This window comes from Halyomorpha halys, unplaced genomic scaffold, assembly GCF_000696795.3.
Source record: "Halyomorpha halys isolate HHAL.00 unplaced genomic scaffold, Hhal_1.1 Scaffold128.1, whole genome shotgun sequence".
NCBI lineage: Eukaryota > Metazoa > Arthropoda > Insecta > Hemiptera > Pentatomidae > Halyomorpha > Halyomorpha halys.
In genome coordinates this window covers 936705-955195 of record NW_027110898.1, presented here as the reverse complement: position 1 = coordinate 955195, position 18491 = coordinate 936705, and the positions used below count along the sequence as shown (strand labels likewise).

At 30.0% G+C, this 18491-nt stretch overlaps 1 protein-coding gene across 6 annotated transcripts in view; it reads right to left on the bottom strand.

Annotated features, from left to right (window-relative positions):
- The window catches only part of LOC106678192 (atrial natriuretic peptide receptor 1), a 1188520-nt gene that overhangs the window by 374719 nt on the left and 795310 nt on the right, over positions 1–18491 (bottom strand). For all 6 annotated transcript variants that reach the window (XM_067048967.1, XM_067048969.1, XM_067048970.1 and 3 more), the window contains one exon: positions 15405–15486. In XM_067048967.1, coding sequence (XP_066905068.1) covers positions 15405–15486 — 82 coding nt within the window. The remainder of the gene's footprint in view (positions 1–15404; positions 15487–18491) is intronic.

Below are 18491 nucleotides of genomic sequence, written 5' to 3'. Positions count from 1 at the left end.
TAAGACACAACACGAATTACTTTTTCTTTTTTCACAGTAATGCACTTATTAATTCACTTTTATTTCTGTTTTAGAGGGTTCGGAAAAAAAAAAAAAAAAAAAAACGAGAAGCTCCTAGGAGGCCCATCACCTCCGGATTTTAAAAATATTATTTTTATTAGAATGGCCATTTCACAAATAATAATTATATACAAAAGGTAACCTTAAAATACCAAAGGTAATAAAAGGTAATACTTAATACGATTTATTCCTTTTTTCACCGTAAAGCACTCATTAATTCAAATTTTTTTTTTCTGTTTTAGAGGGATCGGGAAAAAAAAAAAAAAACCAGAAGCTCCTGTCAGAATAGAACTGTTACGTTTCTGTTGATCTGATATATCTCAAATAAATATACAGTAATTTTATAAAACTAGGGAGACCCTTTTCCAATTAGTAGGTTATTACCTGAAAAAATTCTTACTGGGCTTATCTTGCCTAATGCTGCTACTGGACAGGATAAGACCACTAAGAATTTTCTGGCTCAATATCAACTGGCTTATCACCAACAAAGGCATTAACATAGCTTATGATAAAGTGGTAAATCTTTTTTCAACCCACAGCTTCGGTTTCTATAAGACATGACTTGATCCTTCAAATTAAATACTTAAGTGATAATTATATGCGATTATTATTAAGGGTTTAATTATCGTCTCATCTCATTTATTATTTGAAAAACAAATGCTCAGGTGAATAATGCACGGATTATTTGGGCCTGTTTCTCGGAGTAGAGTTTCGTCTTTCCAGACATCACCAGTGATGAAAATCACATTAAAATAGGCCATAGGTAGCATGAGATTAAACCATAGGTAGGTAGCTAATCTCATTTCAGCAGCCCAATCAATCAGGCATAGTACATCAACAGCAACACAACCTGTATATCACTCTTACTATCTCTGACTGGCTGATCTGTTTTGGGTTGCTGAATGATATGGTAAGGTTCAATATGCTTTTATGTTTTTCTTTTCAGCTTTAATTCTGCCTCAAATGAAAAAAAAAGTTTATAGTAATGTATTTTTTTAAATATTTTATGTATTAGTTTTTAACCTTTTAAAGCTCATAACTTTTTTTCTGAATTTTTATTTTGTCACGATAATAAGAAACTACCCTTCTAAGTGAAATTTCATGGTAGAAAAAATTACAATGATCCAATGCATAGCTGAGAAATCTCTCTAAGTAAACTTTACAGGAAATATTTATAGAATACTTTTTACTCATAAATTTAATGTTATGCAAATTAAGTTGACCCAGTTTAACAATGGGCAATATAGGTGTTGTTATATTACACTTCAGTAATAATAAATAAAACACAAAATTAATTATCTACTTGAACTTTTTATTTTTTAATTAAAGTTACATAAGAATAAAATGGCAGGTCCATGTCATTCTATTATTAATAGACTTGTAAGATATCCCTGAGAAGCATAATGATGAGAGCTTACGGATGAATTAAATTATCTGACCTCGAGCTCAAAGATGGCATTCGTTTAATTAATTAATTTCTTTAAGGATTTTTTCACCTTAGTGTATACCTCTAGCCAAGTTAAGTAGTCATAATTTATCGTAAGGTGTATTATATTCTTTCCTTTTAACTTCGTTCAGTTACCAATCTTTCTGCAATATTCTATTACAGCAATTGTATTTTTTTTACACTAGCCGATGGATAAGAGCTGATTTCCATTGGAATATTTTTCATCGTCAACAAAAACACAGTTACCATTTAAAGTATAACAACAAAAAATAAGATTTATACTTCTTTTGACGTCAATAAATGTGTATATTCAATTTATAATTTAGTATTTTAAGAATATTAATTTAAACGCATTGAAAACCAAATTGACAAGTAGCTTTCACTGAATTGGTTTAAAGTTCATTTGAATAATAATAAAATATTATTTATAAGCAATGAAAAACTATAAAGGATACCTACAATTTCTTCCGACAAATTTATTTAAAACATTAAATGAGGATTCATTCTACGTCTCGATACATCGATACAATGTTTATCCATCAAATATATATAATATCTAATATAATTTATCCATTAAATTCTATTTTATATAGAAATGTGGTAAAATTATATTTATGGTAAAATATGAACATATTTATGGTATACAGAAATTTATTTATGGTAATGCTGGTTTAGAAAAAAAAAACTCTTTCATGCTGAACTTTCTGGTTTTCCAGATTAAATTCAAAATGGCCGACCACCCATTGGGGAAAGTTTTGAGTTCTATGGTTTTATTACGAGAAAAATGTACCTTAGAGACACATACCTCCAGTGCTTGTCAGTACAAGTTATATGTTTCATTTCCAACTAATAAAAACATCTTTAGGTTTTATTCAAGTTCGCGATGGTTAGTTCATAAACCAATAACCAGTCGGTGATACTGTCTATTTAGGTCTATCAGTTACTTTATTCTAAAAGGAGATAGATTCTTTAATTAAATGTTTGGTTATTCAAAGCCCAAAAAATTTCCTCGACTCCATGGCTGTACCTCACAATATCCACCAAAGGTTCTTTTTAGGTTTGTGATGTTTTGAGATAACTTAAGAATGTTCCCAGCGCTCTTCCTATCAAGAAAATCGTATTTTAAGAAAGACGTTAAAAGAAGTTAAGACTCCATTCTAGCCCGAAGCTACCATAAACATTCACAAAACCATCGAGTCTCTGATGCTTGCTTGAACTCTCCCACCTCTGGAAAATCTAGGGATTGAGAAGAGCTGACTGACTATATGAATAGATATAACTCCTGAATATGACTAAGTTTAGTATGGGAAACCCTCTGGTTGAGCTGCAGGGGATTTTCAGCTAGTGGATTCAAAAATCAATTTGTATGCAAATCACCCATTACTGACCGAATAAAAATTTAAATAAAACATATGAAGTTATTTAAGCCTGAAGTTCTGAACCTCTATTTATTATTGAAAATACTAAAATATAATTATTAAAATATTAAAATGAAATTATTGTTAACATTAAAATAGTTTTATTGATAACACTAAAATATTTTTTTATTGGACCACCCCTCAGTGGTCCAATAACAATAATATTTAAATATATAAGGTCAGAAACGGGAACATTGCATTAAAAAAAATAATTGTTAGCAAAATTTTTTTTTGCGTTCGCTCTCGATACCTCTATGTAAAAATATTTTTTAGACGATTTTCCTTTCATTCATGGAACCGTCGAAAATTTTAGGCATAAGTTTTTATTACTTCATCTCTGCAAAGTCTGGAGACTCGTCACCAACAGCACGATCGAGTTTTTTCTGCTTTGGGTATTTTTTTTCATATGTTCCTGGCACGTTCTAAGACCATGGACGTTAAACAGAAGGTTATTAAGGAGTACATAAGGAATATACATTTCTTAAATTTCACATTTGGAAATTCCTCACAGGTGGAAAATAAAGGTTTTTTTTTTTAGTCAATAATAATGGAATATAAAGATTTTTTCTTAGCTGAAAATAAATTATTTGTTCATACAAAAAAGGTAATGCAATGCAAGGTAAAATGTGTAAGACATCAACATGTGTTTGTTTAATACCCTGTATTTCTTAGTTTATATTTATTATTTGAGCAGGAATATATAAAAAGGCAATGAACTTGGATGAAATGGAGGAAATAAAATATTTTTGATAATCAGAAAGTTGGTTATTTTATACCTTGAACCTTGATTAGTCGAACGATTTGATAGCTCGAATTTTTCTACTTCTTCACGAGAGTAATTTCAAGTCATTAAGAGTAGACTGTATTTTTAAATTGTATTTTAATATAAAAAAATAAAAACTTCAACAATCAATTAAAGATAAAATGCTCGCATCAACCTATTAGTGAACGAATTTAAAGATTCTATGTAACATATAATTTTGGCTTAACAATACAATTTGTAGTAACCTAAAGTTCTTCTTCAGAACTATTTATAGGACAGGATGTTACACTGCTGTGGTTTATAGGAGCAGGTGAGACCCGACTAGGGATGCAGGACCCTAATCCATATTAAAGGGTTGCTCAGCGAACCAGCGGAGCGATGCCTATCAAAGAACCAACCTCAGTCGATTCTGATACTGAATATACTTACACCCACCTTCAATTTAATTTTCCCCAGACTTTGATCAGCGTCCAGATTGGTTTTTCGGTAAGGGGATTGATTACTAAGGCTACGTAGTCAATAGTGTAATTACATATCCTTTTCTGAAAGTTATAGAATTTATAACTAGCTAATTATAGAATCCATTTTCAAAAATAGTTTAATAATTTGATAAATAATAAAACTTCGTGACTATTTATTTGTCTCTTATTTTGCACACTATTTAAAAGTGTGCATCATGAAACTCATAGGTATAAAAACAGAAATAATAAAAAAATTATTATGGTTGAGAACCACACTTTAGGCTCATAGGCAAACGTCTAAGCTCTACAAAATAAGCAGTGGCAATGGAACATAGCAGCAGCTAAGGTCAAATATTTCAAAGAGTTCCGCACAAAGACATTAACAAATACTCCTGGTTAACCTCAAAAGCTCTAAAGAAAACTACGGTGTTGATGATCTCAGAGTTTTACTCTTAGATAAATCTAATCAATCAACCAGCAGAAAATGAAGTAAATGGTACTTTAATTAGTTCCTGGAATTTCGTAACAGCATTTTCTTATCGGATACTGATGTGATCTAACTAAAAGGTTAAACCTCAATGTGCCTAAGGGTAGGTTCTGCCTAAGATTTTTTCTTAGCTAAAAATAAATTATTTGTCCATTAAAAAATAGTGTTGGGTTTTATTAAATAAATAAGCTTTATTTATTTCATATAATTTTTTAGATAATGATTTAAAATTATCCTTAATCCTTCATTAACCCCTGATCATAAGCAATATACGGCTGTGTATTACTGTACATTCGTCTTAGATATAAGAGAATAAATAAAGTGGTCCTTCAAGCCGGATAATACCTTCAAGGTTAAGCTCATCCATGCAACTTGAATGAGCTGACCTTTATTATTAAGGTAAGGTACTATCGTATTCCTTAGGTACTATCGTACTCTTTAGGTACTATCGTACTCAACAAACAGCTATAGAAGTATTCAAGCGGGTAAATATTCCTCAGGTAGACCAAAAAAAGGCAGCTTAACGTCGTTTAGTGACAAGAAAAATATTTGGGTAGGAAACAACTTTATTTTAGTCTAATCAGACAATATTTTTAATCGTACGATAAATAGGCTTAGACAAGTATACAATAATAATTATAAGCAGTAGTAATATCTCCCCCTTTTCCTTTTCACTTTTTTATGGGTTTTCCCCTCCTTTTCTATCCTTTCCCCTTTCTCTCTTTTATTTTCCCTTTTCATATTTTAATTTTAAACCAATGTGCTTTTAAAAAATAATAGATAAAATAGTGATAGAGATATGAAAAATACATAAGTAACAAATATAAATAAAAAATCAACAAATGTTAAAATTAATATACAAAAAAAATATTAAAAATATATACAAAAATAATAAATCAACAAATAAAATTAATTTGATTTAAATTATTAAATTTAAATTAATTAATAAAAAGGAAAGTTTAACTATGTTCTAAACGTGTTTAAATTTCTTAAACTGAGCAGAAGGTTAAATTTAGGAACATTTTGCCACATCAGCACGACTTAACTTCAAACTGCAGTAGAATTTCGTATTCCACGAAGCTGATCTAAATTTTTTCTCAACTCTGCAGTGAGAATTTAAATGGCATTTATTCATAGTTCAATTCTGTAAGAGAAGCAACTTTTTCGTCCTTCTGGGAAATACATCAGCCATAAGAAGTAATTTATTGAGGATGTAGTTTGGAAATCAAATAAATTTGTAACATAAATAAAAAACAAACATAACACGCATTGAATTATTAATTGAAATATTTACGATTAAAATATATGTCTATAATTTTTAGCGAATTCAGTTCTGTAGTTTAGAAAACACTACAACATTTCAAGATTATATTAGTAAAATAATTTACAATCTGAAAAGACAACTTATTGATATATGAATAGTACCATTCGATTTCTATGATACGATCTTTTCAATATTGATTATTTAACAATGTGTCATAATTCTATAACAATGAAACAATGTATTCAAGAAATAGTCAAAAGTAGAATGCAAATTTAAGTGAGCTGTTATATGTTAATATTTCTGCCATAATTTAAAAAAAAAATGATTTTACAACGTGAAACATTATAAGTAATTTGAATTAATTTGAAATTGTTTGAATTGGGGTTAGTCAATATATCAACTGAAAAACTCACTTGAAAAATTAGTATAAAGAATTATTATGACTTTGAATGGTGGTTATAAAGCGAGTAAAGATTAATTTCAACTCAAAGTAGGGGGTAAGTAAAAGTTGTGTGATGGCACCAGATTTTTAAAAGTAATAATGCACACTAATTTTTTTAATGAAAAGAGTTCAGTAGTATTTGGAAAATAATTACCAAACATTTCAAGATAGTTTTCCAGGAAAACAATTACCACAAAAAACTTTATTTAAAAAAAGAAATTATCTAAATCGAATATTATGATCATAAGAAAATATTTGAGCTATGATTTCATTTTTTATTATGGAAATAAATAATAAATAAAACCTCTAACAATAATAAACCTGGACTAATGGAATAAAAAATATTTGTGTTGGTGGTGGATTATTAAGTGTAATATTTCAAAGGAATTATTATTCGGATAAATATTTTAAATTTAAATTTAACAATAAGTAAATAATTCTCATACATTATACAGAACTAAGAAAAAAAGGTAAACTACAGAAAATAATTCCTCAGCTGTTTTTCCAAGGAAAATTCCCACGAGATGTTTACCTTTCATTCACTGACCGTAATTAATGTGCTTGAGATCCAGCTATAAGGAGCTGTTTACCTAATCACGAAAAACATACCCGTTGGAAAATTTCTCTTTTTCTCTATAGGGAATTATCAAGTGGCGAAAAACTGTCACCAAACATAAGCTTATGTCCCAGAGATATTTAATTAGAACAGCCCACTAGGGGATGGAAGTTGTTCACTTCTGACTCAGGCAATATTTTTTTAAATTTAATTTTTTGAAATGTTTTATCAGATTATTCAGGCAGGGAAGATATAAACTTTGTGAATTATTTTAAACTAATTTACCTTAATATGACAGGCGAAGCACCCGTGAAATTCCATTTAAACTCAAGTTTTGAAAAACACGGACCAGCCAATGGACATTATTTATTAGGTAATAGATATTCATTATTTATTTACTACAGAATGATGTTAAGTATATTTCGAAAATAAGTGGATAAACATTTTCATTTATAAAATTATAATTTATGATATAAATTTTAATTAATAATTTATCTAAGATGGAGTATTTTTCTCCTATCGTCAGATAACGAGATCTCTTTTATCTGTGTTTTATGTCAGTTTTATCTTTAAACGTAAATTATCTACATTCTTTATTTATTTATTTTTTTTACAAATACGTTGTTTTTAATCAACTTCGTTAAAAAGAAAAAAAAATCTTTATTAAAATAACTATTTGTATTATATGTTGCTGGAACAACTTGTGAAAGAAAGAGTGGATAGCTCTGACGATATGCTCCCAATTAAGACTCAAACATGGCAGGTGAATGTTTACCCACTTTCACACAGCGTTCAATAGCATGCAGGACGAAGTATAGGGAAAGAGATAAGCTGGCTGGAAATATGAAGTCGTAAAGGCGGGCTTATTTACTTAATTTTTGCGGAAATCGCAGGTAATAAGGTCCATGAATGTGTTGAGTAGGCAGGAAAAATAATACTATTATTGGTATAATAGTGACAACTAGAGATAGGATTTTTATGTGCTAAAAAATCCGAAATATGTGCTAATAAATTATCAAATATTTAAAAAATTATGTATTTATAAATTTTGTATTATTCAACAATATAAATCACTAATTGATTAGTAATTTTATAACTTAAAAAAAGTTACAGAAATATGTATTTATTATCTATTATATGAATAATATTTTAAAGAAATTATGTTAAAATATGTACAAAAAATGTACTTAGAGAAAACATAGCTGTTCAATAACAAGACATTAGTAATTGTAATTAAACTAATTGATTATTTGTTACTCAGATTGAATTATGAACAAATTATAAATGCAAATAAAGAATAATCCTTATTAAAAAGAAAAAGAAAAAAATCTTTAGAAAAATATTTAAAACTTTGAACGAAATCAATTATTCAGCAGGGTCAGTTACAAAATTATTGAAGATTAAATGCATTTTTTAATTTTTAAATAAAAATCTTCGTCGATTTGACAGCAGAATGGACTTGTACCGGCTAAAAGATCTTTCAACATTTACAGTTGTTATAGGGGCATGAAGCTATTTCTATTGCATCTAGTTCAGTATTCTGCATCACCTGGGCGGCTGTGTCATCATTGTTATAATAAGGAATAAGACCTCTTATTCCTATTGTTATTATTAGGAATAAGAGCTCTTTTTAATTGATTCTGAGAAATTATCGATGTAATTCTGTATAGAATTTGTACGCACTATTTATAATAAATGATAAATTATACTTTTAAGTTTCTTGCTTTCTCTTGAATTTTATGTTGTTGCTGCGAAAAATGTATTTACAATTGAACACAAAATTTAAGGAAATATGTAATTCAGGACAAAATACCTAAAAATATGTTAAAAATAACAAATATTTCAGAAAATATGTGATTTACAACAAATTATGGAAAAAAGGCCAAATATTTAAAATATGTGAAATAAAAATGGCTTCTTTTGGCCAGAAATGTCTTGAAACATCTATAGTTAGTAAGGAATCGCTGATATCATGGTCAGATAAAAATATGTGAAAACATAAAAATCGTATCCCTAGTGATAACTAATTTAAAACGAAGTACATGAGGCTTGTGTGACCTGTTATCAATTGTCTGGGGAGTAGTGCCGATAGTAAAGATGTACAAATAGGTAAAACTTACCTGTGCCAACGTTTTGACCGGAATTTCAGACCTTTATCAGGGCTAAAAAACTAAAGGTAACAAACTTAATTCAGAAAAAAAGAAAATAATATCAAACTGACTTGTAACTATATATAACAATAACTTGTTTTTATCATTTGTTTTGTACAATTCTTACCCCTGATATATTATATTTTATATTCTGTTCCTGAACTACTGTCTACTTTATTTATTTTTATGTATATTTCCAGGTTTTTTGTTATAATTTGATTTTTCTCTGAATTAAGGTTATCTCGTTTTGTATTTCAATCCTGAAATTAAGATCGGCATAAATATGGTTCACTTTGTTTGTGAATCATTACCGACCACGCCCCCCAACCATGCTCTCCTTATATCAATCATGGCCAACTATCATCATAGCATTCATTTTTTTTTTTTTTTAAATTCGAACAAAATAAAAATGATGTACGTACACCAGTTCCAGTCTTGATTAATGTTACTAACGTCTCAAATTGCGCCTGATAAATAATTAGTAACCACAACAGATACAGTTTAGCGCAATCATTAATCATAAACTCTCGGGATCAATATATTATTTTGAGGGCTAGTGATTAATTTCACCAATAAGACCGATGAATCCAGTATACCTCGAGCTTTATTCATTAGTGCATAGTTACAATCATAACAAGAAGTCTGTTAGCTGTTTTGATGAATATAAACTATAAATCATGAGCTCAGTTTTAAAGATCCCGCAACCCTTAGCTAGGAGGCATTGAATTCGATGAATAGTGGAATAAATATTAAGATCTTCATTTCCTGATCAATCTATAAATCGGAAGTGACTTACCGATAGCCTCTCATGGGATTTGAAAGGCTTTTCCAGGTTTTATTATCCAAGAAGAAATATTGACTTGGGCCGGGAAACCAATAAAAAACACTATACCAGGAAAGAAAGCTTTATAACATCTCATATATGACCTTATATATTGTAGTTTAAGCTGTGATACCCAATAAATCGGAAGACAATTTTATAACAATAATAAAAAAATAAATAAAAATTGATGCATTATTCTAAAGTAATCTGGAAAGAATGATCGAACTTAAACAAGAAAAAATAGGTAGTTATTCTAAAAAAATACGAGATTATGTATTTTTAAAATATTTGTCACCTCATCCTATATTCCAATCATATTATCCCAGATCAGCAGTTTGGATTTCGAACACCCCACTCCATTATCAAGCATTTCATCGGATAGACCTTTTCACGTCTTCTTTGGAGCACGGGATGTACAGCTCGGGAATCTCTTTCGATATAGAGCAGCTTTTGATCGAGTCTGGCACCCGGGACTGCTTTACAAACTCGGCCCCATCCTCTACGCAGTCTATGCAACTAACATCCTAACAATAACCTTACCACGCATGCCGACGACACATGTGTGCTACCAGATAATAATAACCCTTGGATTGTATCCCATATCACAGCCCTTGAAGAATGGTACGGAAATTGGAGGATAAAGATAAATCCCATCAAATCACCTTTAACTCTTCATCGTAAACCTGCCAGTATTTAATGGTGCTGCTCTTACTCTTGTACAATAGATCCTTAGACTACATCCGGACAAATCACTAACTTGGAATCCTCATATAAGACTAAAACGACAGGAAACAGCACGTCGATTCCGACTATTACAGCACTTACTTACTAGACAAACGGTCTGAACTTCCAATTCAATACAAAAGACTGATCTACACAAATATAATAAGGCTATCTAGACATTCGGAGTTGAGCTGTACTAAACCATCGTATTCCTCTTGTATCCAATCCGTAAGTTAAGGAACCGGTATCATAAATTTAAACAATTGCCCCTTGCCCAACTGAACCTAAGGCACTTTAGACATATGGTTGCATATGTCCACTTTCTATAGTATAGAAAAAAAACAACTAGGTTCAAATAAGGCCCTTGAGACCATTCTAACAGCCCTTTCAAGCCCTATATCAATAGCAAGGGCTAGCTGGTACTTAAGCAGGTACATGCTGTCATCTAACAATGGACTTGCATCAGTCAAACTATTTTATGGTTAACATATGTAAGTCAGTGCACAAAAGTCTTAGGTCATGGTCCCTTTCTTAGAAATCAGACCTCCCAACTTCTCGCCACGCCTTATCCCCCTTCCATATATTTCCTAAATTATCTGATTGGTCCAAACCCCTTCTCCTATTTCAGTATTCCTTCTACCCCTCCCCCTTCTCAAGTGTTTATATATATTTCCTAGACTAGATAGCTAAGTAAGATATAAGTTAGAAGATAGAGACTGAGTAACAGTAACATGTAGTTCTTGTAAATATATTAGAATAAAGTCATTTTAGTCTTCACTGATTTTTTATGATATGTAACTCGTACAATCCAAAATCCTTCGTAAAATTCTCAATGCTTACAAGGTCTCATAACATAAGCAATGCTATATCCAACTCTACAATGACATATTTAGGTAATGTTTTCAAAATACAGAATGCAGTAAAATATTATTGTCCGGAGCCAATTATTGCTTTTGATACTCTGAGGTAGGCTTTTAAAACCAACAAAATATAATATAAATCTCGTCCTATATTCGTACAGGTTCTGCAATAAAACTGATTTAACTAACTAATCTTATGATCTCAAAGGCCATTTATTTCTTTATCGATGGTCATAAATAAATTCACAGGCGACCAGAATACGCAGGAAAATAAACTTCGTGATGAATGGAAGAATTTGGCAGAGGCGTGGTGAGTTATTGAAATGAAAATGTTAAAAAAACTATAAAGTATATATTAATTGATATGAAATATGATTTTTAATTAAGAAAGGCCACTTCTTCATTAAATATGTACTCTCCGGATCATTTTTCTAAGGGTAAGGGTAGGTTAGATGGATATTATGTTAGTTGGTAAGAAGTAAAGGATACATCTCGCAAAACTAATATAATGATCACATCCTCAACAAATTTTATATCACAGATAGGAGTTGACCATCTACCAAAATTAGCTCGAAGTTAGGTAAGGATTGAACTGGACATGCAGGGCTGGAGAGAAACACTCATTAAGTTTATAAAGGCACTCTAGAACAAGAGCTCGACGTTGATCGATACATCAGTGAAAGATCCCTGGGATATGTGATAACACAGAAGTTCTACGAAGCAGTGGATTGTTCTACATTCAGAAAAGATTCACAGAGTGCCGTAGTCTAGCCATTTAAACCATTCATATAAAAGCAAATGACTTTGAAAGTCTTACAAAAGAACACAATTTACTTCGTTTTCATTCGTCACCTCTGGCTTAGATTGAACAAACCCTCGGCAGAACACTTCACTCAAAATTAACTTATGCACTGTTATTGAAATGTTTTTATTCGGTCTTATTCGAATATTTACTTTGTTACATATCTTTGACTTTTGGGATCAATCTAGTAACCAACTATTCGTTACCTAGCTAAGAGAAAGTGTTCTCTGTTTTCGGCCATAGATTTTCTCTCCTGTTCATATTCACGCAAAGCAGCACTTATTGTTGATCGTAGTTTTTTTTTTCTCTCTCTCTCTCTCTTTCTATTTTACCCACTTAGATGTGTATTGACCAAACAATATAAAACTAATGTATTACCATTTATGTGCTAGCTGTTTGTTTCAAATTACTATGATCTAGAATTTACTAGCATTGATCTATAAACCATATGATGTTTGGAATACATTTTGCTTAACGTTTCCTTAGTAGAAAAAAGAGTCGCAATCGAAATGGCTATATCATCAAGAAATGCAGAATTTGTCATTTTGTCCCACACGTTGCCTTCTAATCTATGCAAGCTTTAGGAATATACTAGTGCTTAGTCGAAAGCCAGCTGTCATTATTGACATAGACATAGAATGCTTGATTTCCTCCTTATTATAACCAATTTAATTGCACTATATTCAAGAAAATACGAAAACGGTAAAATAGTCTAAGGATGAATGGATACGATTGCGTAGCTGGAAAGGCAATTTGTTTCAGAGTTCCTAGTCCTGGAAACCTTCCAATCGATAGGGACCATCAGGTGAATCATGGTTGGCTATAGATTATTGGTATACCTTTGGCACAATATTCTTCAGTTTCAACTGTGCCAATTTGAGGGAAGCTTTTGGCAGTGGGAAGAATATAATTTTGATTGTCGATTTCCAATACACGGGGTATTTCAGGAGAAATTTCAGTGATTAAGGGAGGTATAATTTTTGAAAACTATAGTTTAGTGCCAACATTACGTCCCGTACCCATTTTACTGTTGAGTTATGACCCTCAACGAAAAAAAAGAAAAATGGAGTTCATACCGTGAATTCGTAAAGAATACTTATTAATAATATGTAACAGAATAAAAAAATAATCTTAAATAATGTACAATTTTAAATACATGACATAATAAATTGTGGCAGTTTATTCAATTTATTATAACGAATAGTAAATAAAACATTACAAAAATTAAAAAAAAAAATAAGAAACATACGAAACGTCACATAAAATAAATTTAAGAAATTGTAAACGTTTGGCAGGTTAGAAATAAAATGAAAAAAAAATCATAGAATTCAATATCTCTCCTGTACTTAAACAATTTTTAACTTTTGTCACAATTTTTAAAATGAAATAAATTACCATTAAAAAATCGCAAGAAATTTACAGAAAAATTTGGTGAAGCTTTCTTAGTAGACACATTAAAGGTAACGAGTAAAAATTAATAATATTTAGATATGCTCGGTAGAGTCTCATGCAATAAATTTTTAAGGTTTAAGCAAAGTTGCTTCATTTAAACAGTAGTAATAATTTACATAATATAATAATTATCTAATAATTATAATTATAATAGGTTAAGAATTGCTGTTAAGATTGCAATAGTTGTAAATGTAATTATCATCTCCATTTCCTTGAAAGATTAGTTCTAGTCCCCCTCCCCATATAAAAAAAAGTGGAGGCCCAACACCATTATTTTTAATAATAATATTGGCTAAGTTTTTAACTCAAACTTTCAATGATGAAGATAAACAACGTAAGAATCTAACTATGAATCCAAAACAATTGAAGAAACATTAATAACTGTTAAGTATAAACAGTACCAGATTTTATATTTGTGAAAAGAATTATTAGTAATGTGAATCTACAGCTGAGACTATGATAAAACTAAAGCGGAACAAATCAACAATTAAATGCTTTGATACATTGTGTTAATGAGGTATATTTGTAAAATAATATAAATAATCATGTCTAACTATTGTGAAGTTTCTTAATTACCACGTATCTAAGGACACCTTCAAAACACATAAAAACAGTTAGCAAACATTTAAGTGATTTTACATCAAAACAAATAAAATTTATTGATTTTTAAGTAGGCAAATATTATTATCTTGAAGTAAATATTTAATCTCCAGATGCAAGCTATTAATTAAAATATATATATCAATAGTATTTAAATAGTCCAATTTATAATTAGCATTATTGAATAATTTAGTTCATAGGAATCCCTGAAAATAAATTGAGTTTACCTCTTTCAGTTATTGTTTTTTTAATAAACATGAATTGAAAATTAATTTTTTAGTTGATTTTTTTTACAATGTATATATATTTATATATTTATCAAGAAGAAATATTACATGCCCAGAGTTCTTAAATGAGGTGATAATCCAATACGGGTAATTAACTATTTTCTGTTTTTATAAATTTCTTAAAGCTAGGTGAAATCTAATTACTATGATAGATCTACTTCTACGCATGCAATCTAATAGCGAGTAAGCAAGCATGATAGACATTAGATGGAGTAAAAAACAAAAACATTACTTCAAACAAATTTTATTTGACAAAGAACTTTATAAGAATAGTCTTATAATTAACTTAATACTTTTTAGTTACATCTCTTTCAATACTAAATAAATCTAATTTTTTTTCTTCTTCAAACAACTCACTAATATAATAATCGAATACAAGCATCAAGCAAGGTTATAAAATAATGTTCTTGTTTAAATCATATATGGCAGGTTAAACAAGCTAACGATCAAATACATTTCAGATAGTGGTATTACATATAAACCTTCACCAAACTAGTACCTACTACACTACATTACAATGGGAAAAATACTAGGTCTGGGAAAAGGAGATATACACATCTAATACCCTGTTCTGATCAGCTTTACAAGAAGCAATAACAAATAATATGACACATGACTACATCAATAGAGACAGATCTACGGTATAATAAATATATATTTATAATATAGTTAGACAAATAGACTAGTCATATAACAGTTTAGACTAGAAATAATGAGGTTAGAATAAGTTAGCTATAGAATAAGCTTAGTGCTTGCTAAAAGAAAGGTCCGAAATGGGGTACCACTCTCCTCTTACTAATCTCACTGACCTGTACATCAAAGCTGAGGCGACGAAGAGAACCACCACCACAGAGCCCAAGGCGATGCTCAGGATGGCGTAGATAGGCATCGCTGAAAACAAAATTAGTCTATCAGAGTAAATAAGATAAAATGTTTACATAAATGTATATATTTATCGATATATAATCCATTTCATGAGTAGGGAGAAATCGGGTAAAAAAGAGCACAAGAATTATGAGTCGCGTGGCATTCCTTGTTTAGCGTAAGATCCGCTACAAAGAGAAAATACCACTAAAGCCGCAATTTAGGTCTTCATGTTTCTTCGATTTTTCTATTCTTGTAGAACGGCCTATAGTACGATTTTAGTTCTCCTATGAAAGAATGGAAATCGAACAATCATTATATAACATGCGCTTATCCCAACAAATAAAAAGAAGAAACTGATGGTTTTATGAGGAACAATAAAACCCATAGTAATCAAATAAATAAGTCTCAACCGTTCGGCCCGAGTTGTAGACCTTTCTCATATCAAAGAAAAAAAATATTAAATAATATAATAAGGTTATTTAATATATAAAAATTAAATTATGGAAGAATCTGAAAAAATATATAACAATACAGTTTTATACAAAAATATTTTTTTTTTCATTACCCCTGTTTCTGATTTTTTTTAGCTTAAATATATAATTCGATTTCCACAATGTCTCCTTCTTCTGTAGTTGCCTACATTTTAAGGAGTTTTCGAGTTTGTAATTATGTTGTAGTGGGCGTTTTATGAATTGTATGATGTGTTGGAGAACACATTGATTTTAAAATTTAAACTAAACCTAAAAACTTAATCCCTAAATACGTGTACTGACACGTCGTTTCAGATTTTTTATTGGTTGCTGGTTTGTTGCCAACGCATCGGAGGAAGTGCTGGTGTAAGGATCCTGAGCAAGGGATTTTTTTGTTGCCGTAGAGAGTCGAAAAACTTGATTTGCCTTCGTTGGATGAACTCAGGCACAGTGGGTAGTTCGAAAAGCTCGTGCAGTTGGCCTGTCTTCATATTCTTCATAGATTTTGGCCGCACAATCTTCCGCAACGCAGTCTCTCCTAGAGGTATATGACGCTGTTCTCTGAGATGGCACCATATAGGAGTGCTGATCTCAATATACTTTTGTAATTTAGAGTTTGATCCTTAGTGAGAGTACATGTGATGATAAAAAGTGGTGTAGCAAGTATGATCTGAGACTGACTCGTTTTTTGTAGCAATGACCCAACAGCATAATGAGCAACAGAGTAATTTTTGGCAGTCAAAAAGAACATTCGAAGTGCTTTTTAGCTAGATGAATAAAAAAATCTAGCGGGACCTATTCTAAAGATTAAATTTAAATCTTGACTCTAATTTGTACCTTAATTCGTAATTGTAACCTTGAAAGATTTTAAGTATCATTGATCATAATGAGAGAATCCTAAGATCTCATAATGTAAAATGAATCTCATTCATCTCCAGGCACTTTTAATTTTTTCCGAGTAAATCCTTTCCCTTTGGAGGGAACAAACAGAAGACGAATAATGAATGTTTAACCACTTCCCTTCACCGAGAACTTTAATAAGGGACGACCAGCAACGCTCACGGCTCACATCTCGGGAGAGTATTGATGCACGTAGTGCTTTCAGTTGGATTTATCCAGGTCTCATATAATTATATAAACACGAATATATTTTTATTTTGTTTTTAAAGTAGTTTGATATTTATTTATGTATGATATAGATATAAACCTACAATCTTAATAGTTTATAATTAGGTTCTAGCTAAAGATATAAGTAAATATAAGACGACTAAAAGCTTAGTATGTTATTTTTTTAATTTAAAACAATATGGCATTTTCAAAAATTGTATATGTCTTATTACTAAGTTACAGGAAAAGAGTTATATAACTATATTATTTTATGTAGTCTGTTTTACAATTTTATATTTATTACTTTTTTATTTTTGTTATGTTTATATTTACTGTCCCTTATTTTTAAATGTTTATATCGTTTTATTAATTATCACTTATATATTTATTACTTTTATTTAAATGTATTTATTTTTTTATTCATGTATATCAAGTATTTTTTTAAATTTTAATTAAACACAATTATTCATAACAATATAGGATTTATAAATATACTCTATATTTGGAGTTTTAAATACTTATTATACTAAGAGAGAATTAGATTTAGATATATAGGTTAATAATATTAGAAAAAAAAATATTTAAAATAATGAAAATATAGAATAAGAAAAATATTAAAGAATTAAAAAAATAATTATGTACTACTACTATGTATTTTAATATTTACTATCGATGCTTATGTTATATAAGAATAATAAGCAATTGTCCAACTAATTTTAGTTTATTGTGTGTATAGCAAATCAATACATTTGGGCGGCACTAATTTTTGAATAAGTTGTTTCTCTCTAGTATTTAATAAATAAATTTATAAGTACCAATTAAATAAAGGGTACTATAAGACAACGGACATTTACGGGGTACAATAAACGATTAGATATCTATTTTTACTGATACTTACTACTTAAAATATTCCTTTCATCTTTACACACGGTCAATTAATAATCTTCCAGTTAAAATATTCTACTATACACCGCTGAAAAAACCATCAGATAATAGAATATAATTGTCAGAATATTGTAGATTTGTGGCGAACTATAGCTGTTATTGTTAAAAGTGAATGTATTCAACAGGTTTCGGTTTATGCTCGCTAAATTATTGGTTCTGACGGTCATGATGCCTAGCTATCGATTATCTATCCTGGACGTTTGAAAGGTAATGTAGAAAGTTAACAAGCTGGAATTTCGGGGCAGTCACTTAGCAAAGTTTGCCGTACTGAACCCTCTTCTTTCAAACAAGATCCCATGTTTGTGAGTTCACTGGACTGACAAGTATAACCTATCAATTTGGATTATTCAAAAGCAGGCATAGTTGGGTAGAGACGCCAATATAAGACACTGTATTCTTCTAGATTAAATCTAGAAGCCAAATTTGAAAATTTCATGAATTTTTATTTGCTTAATTTAGTGGTCTAAGGCCTTACTAACATGTCAAACACACTACTTTTGTATAACA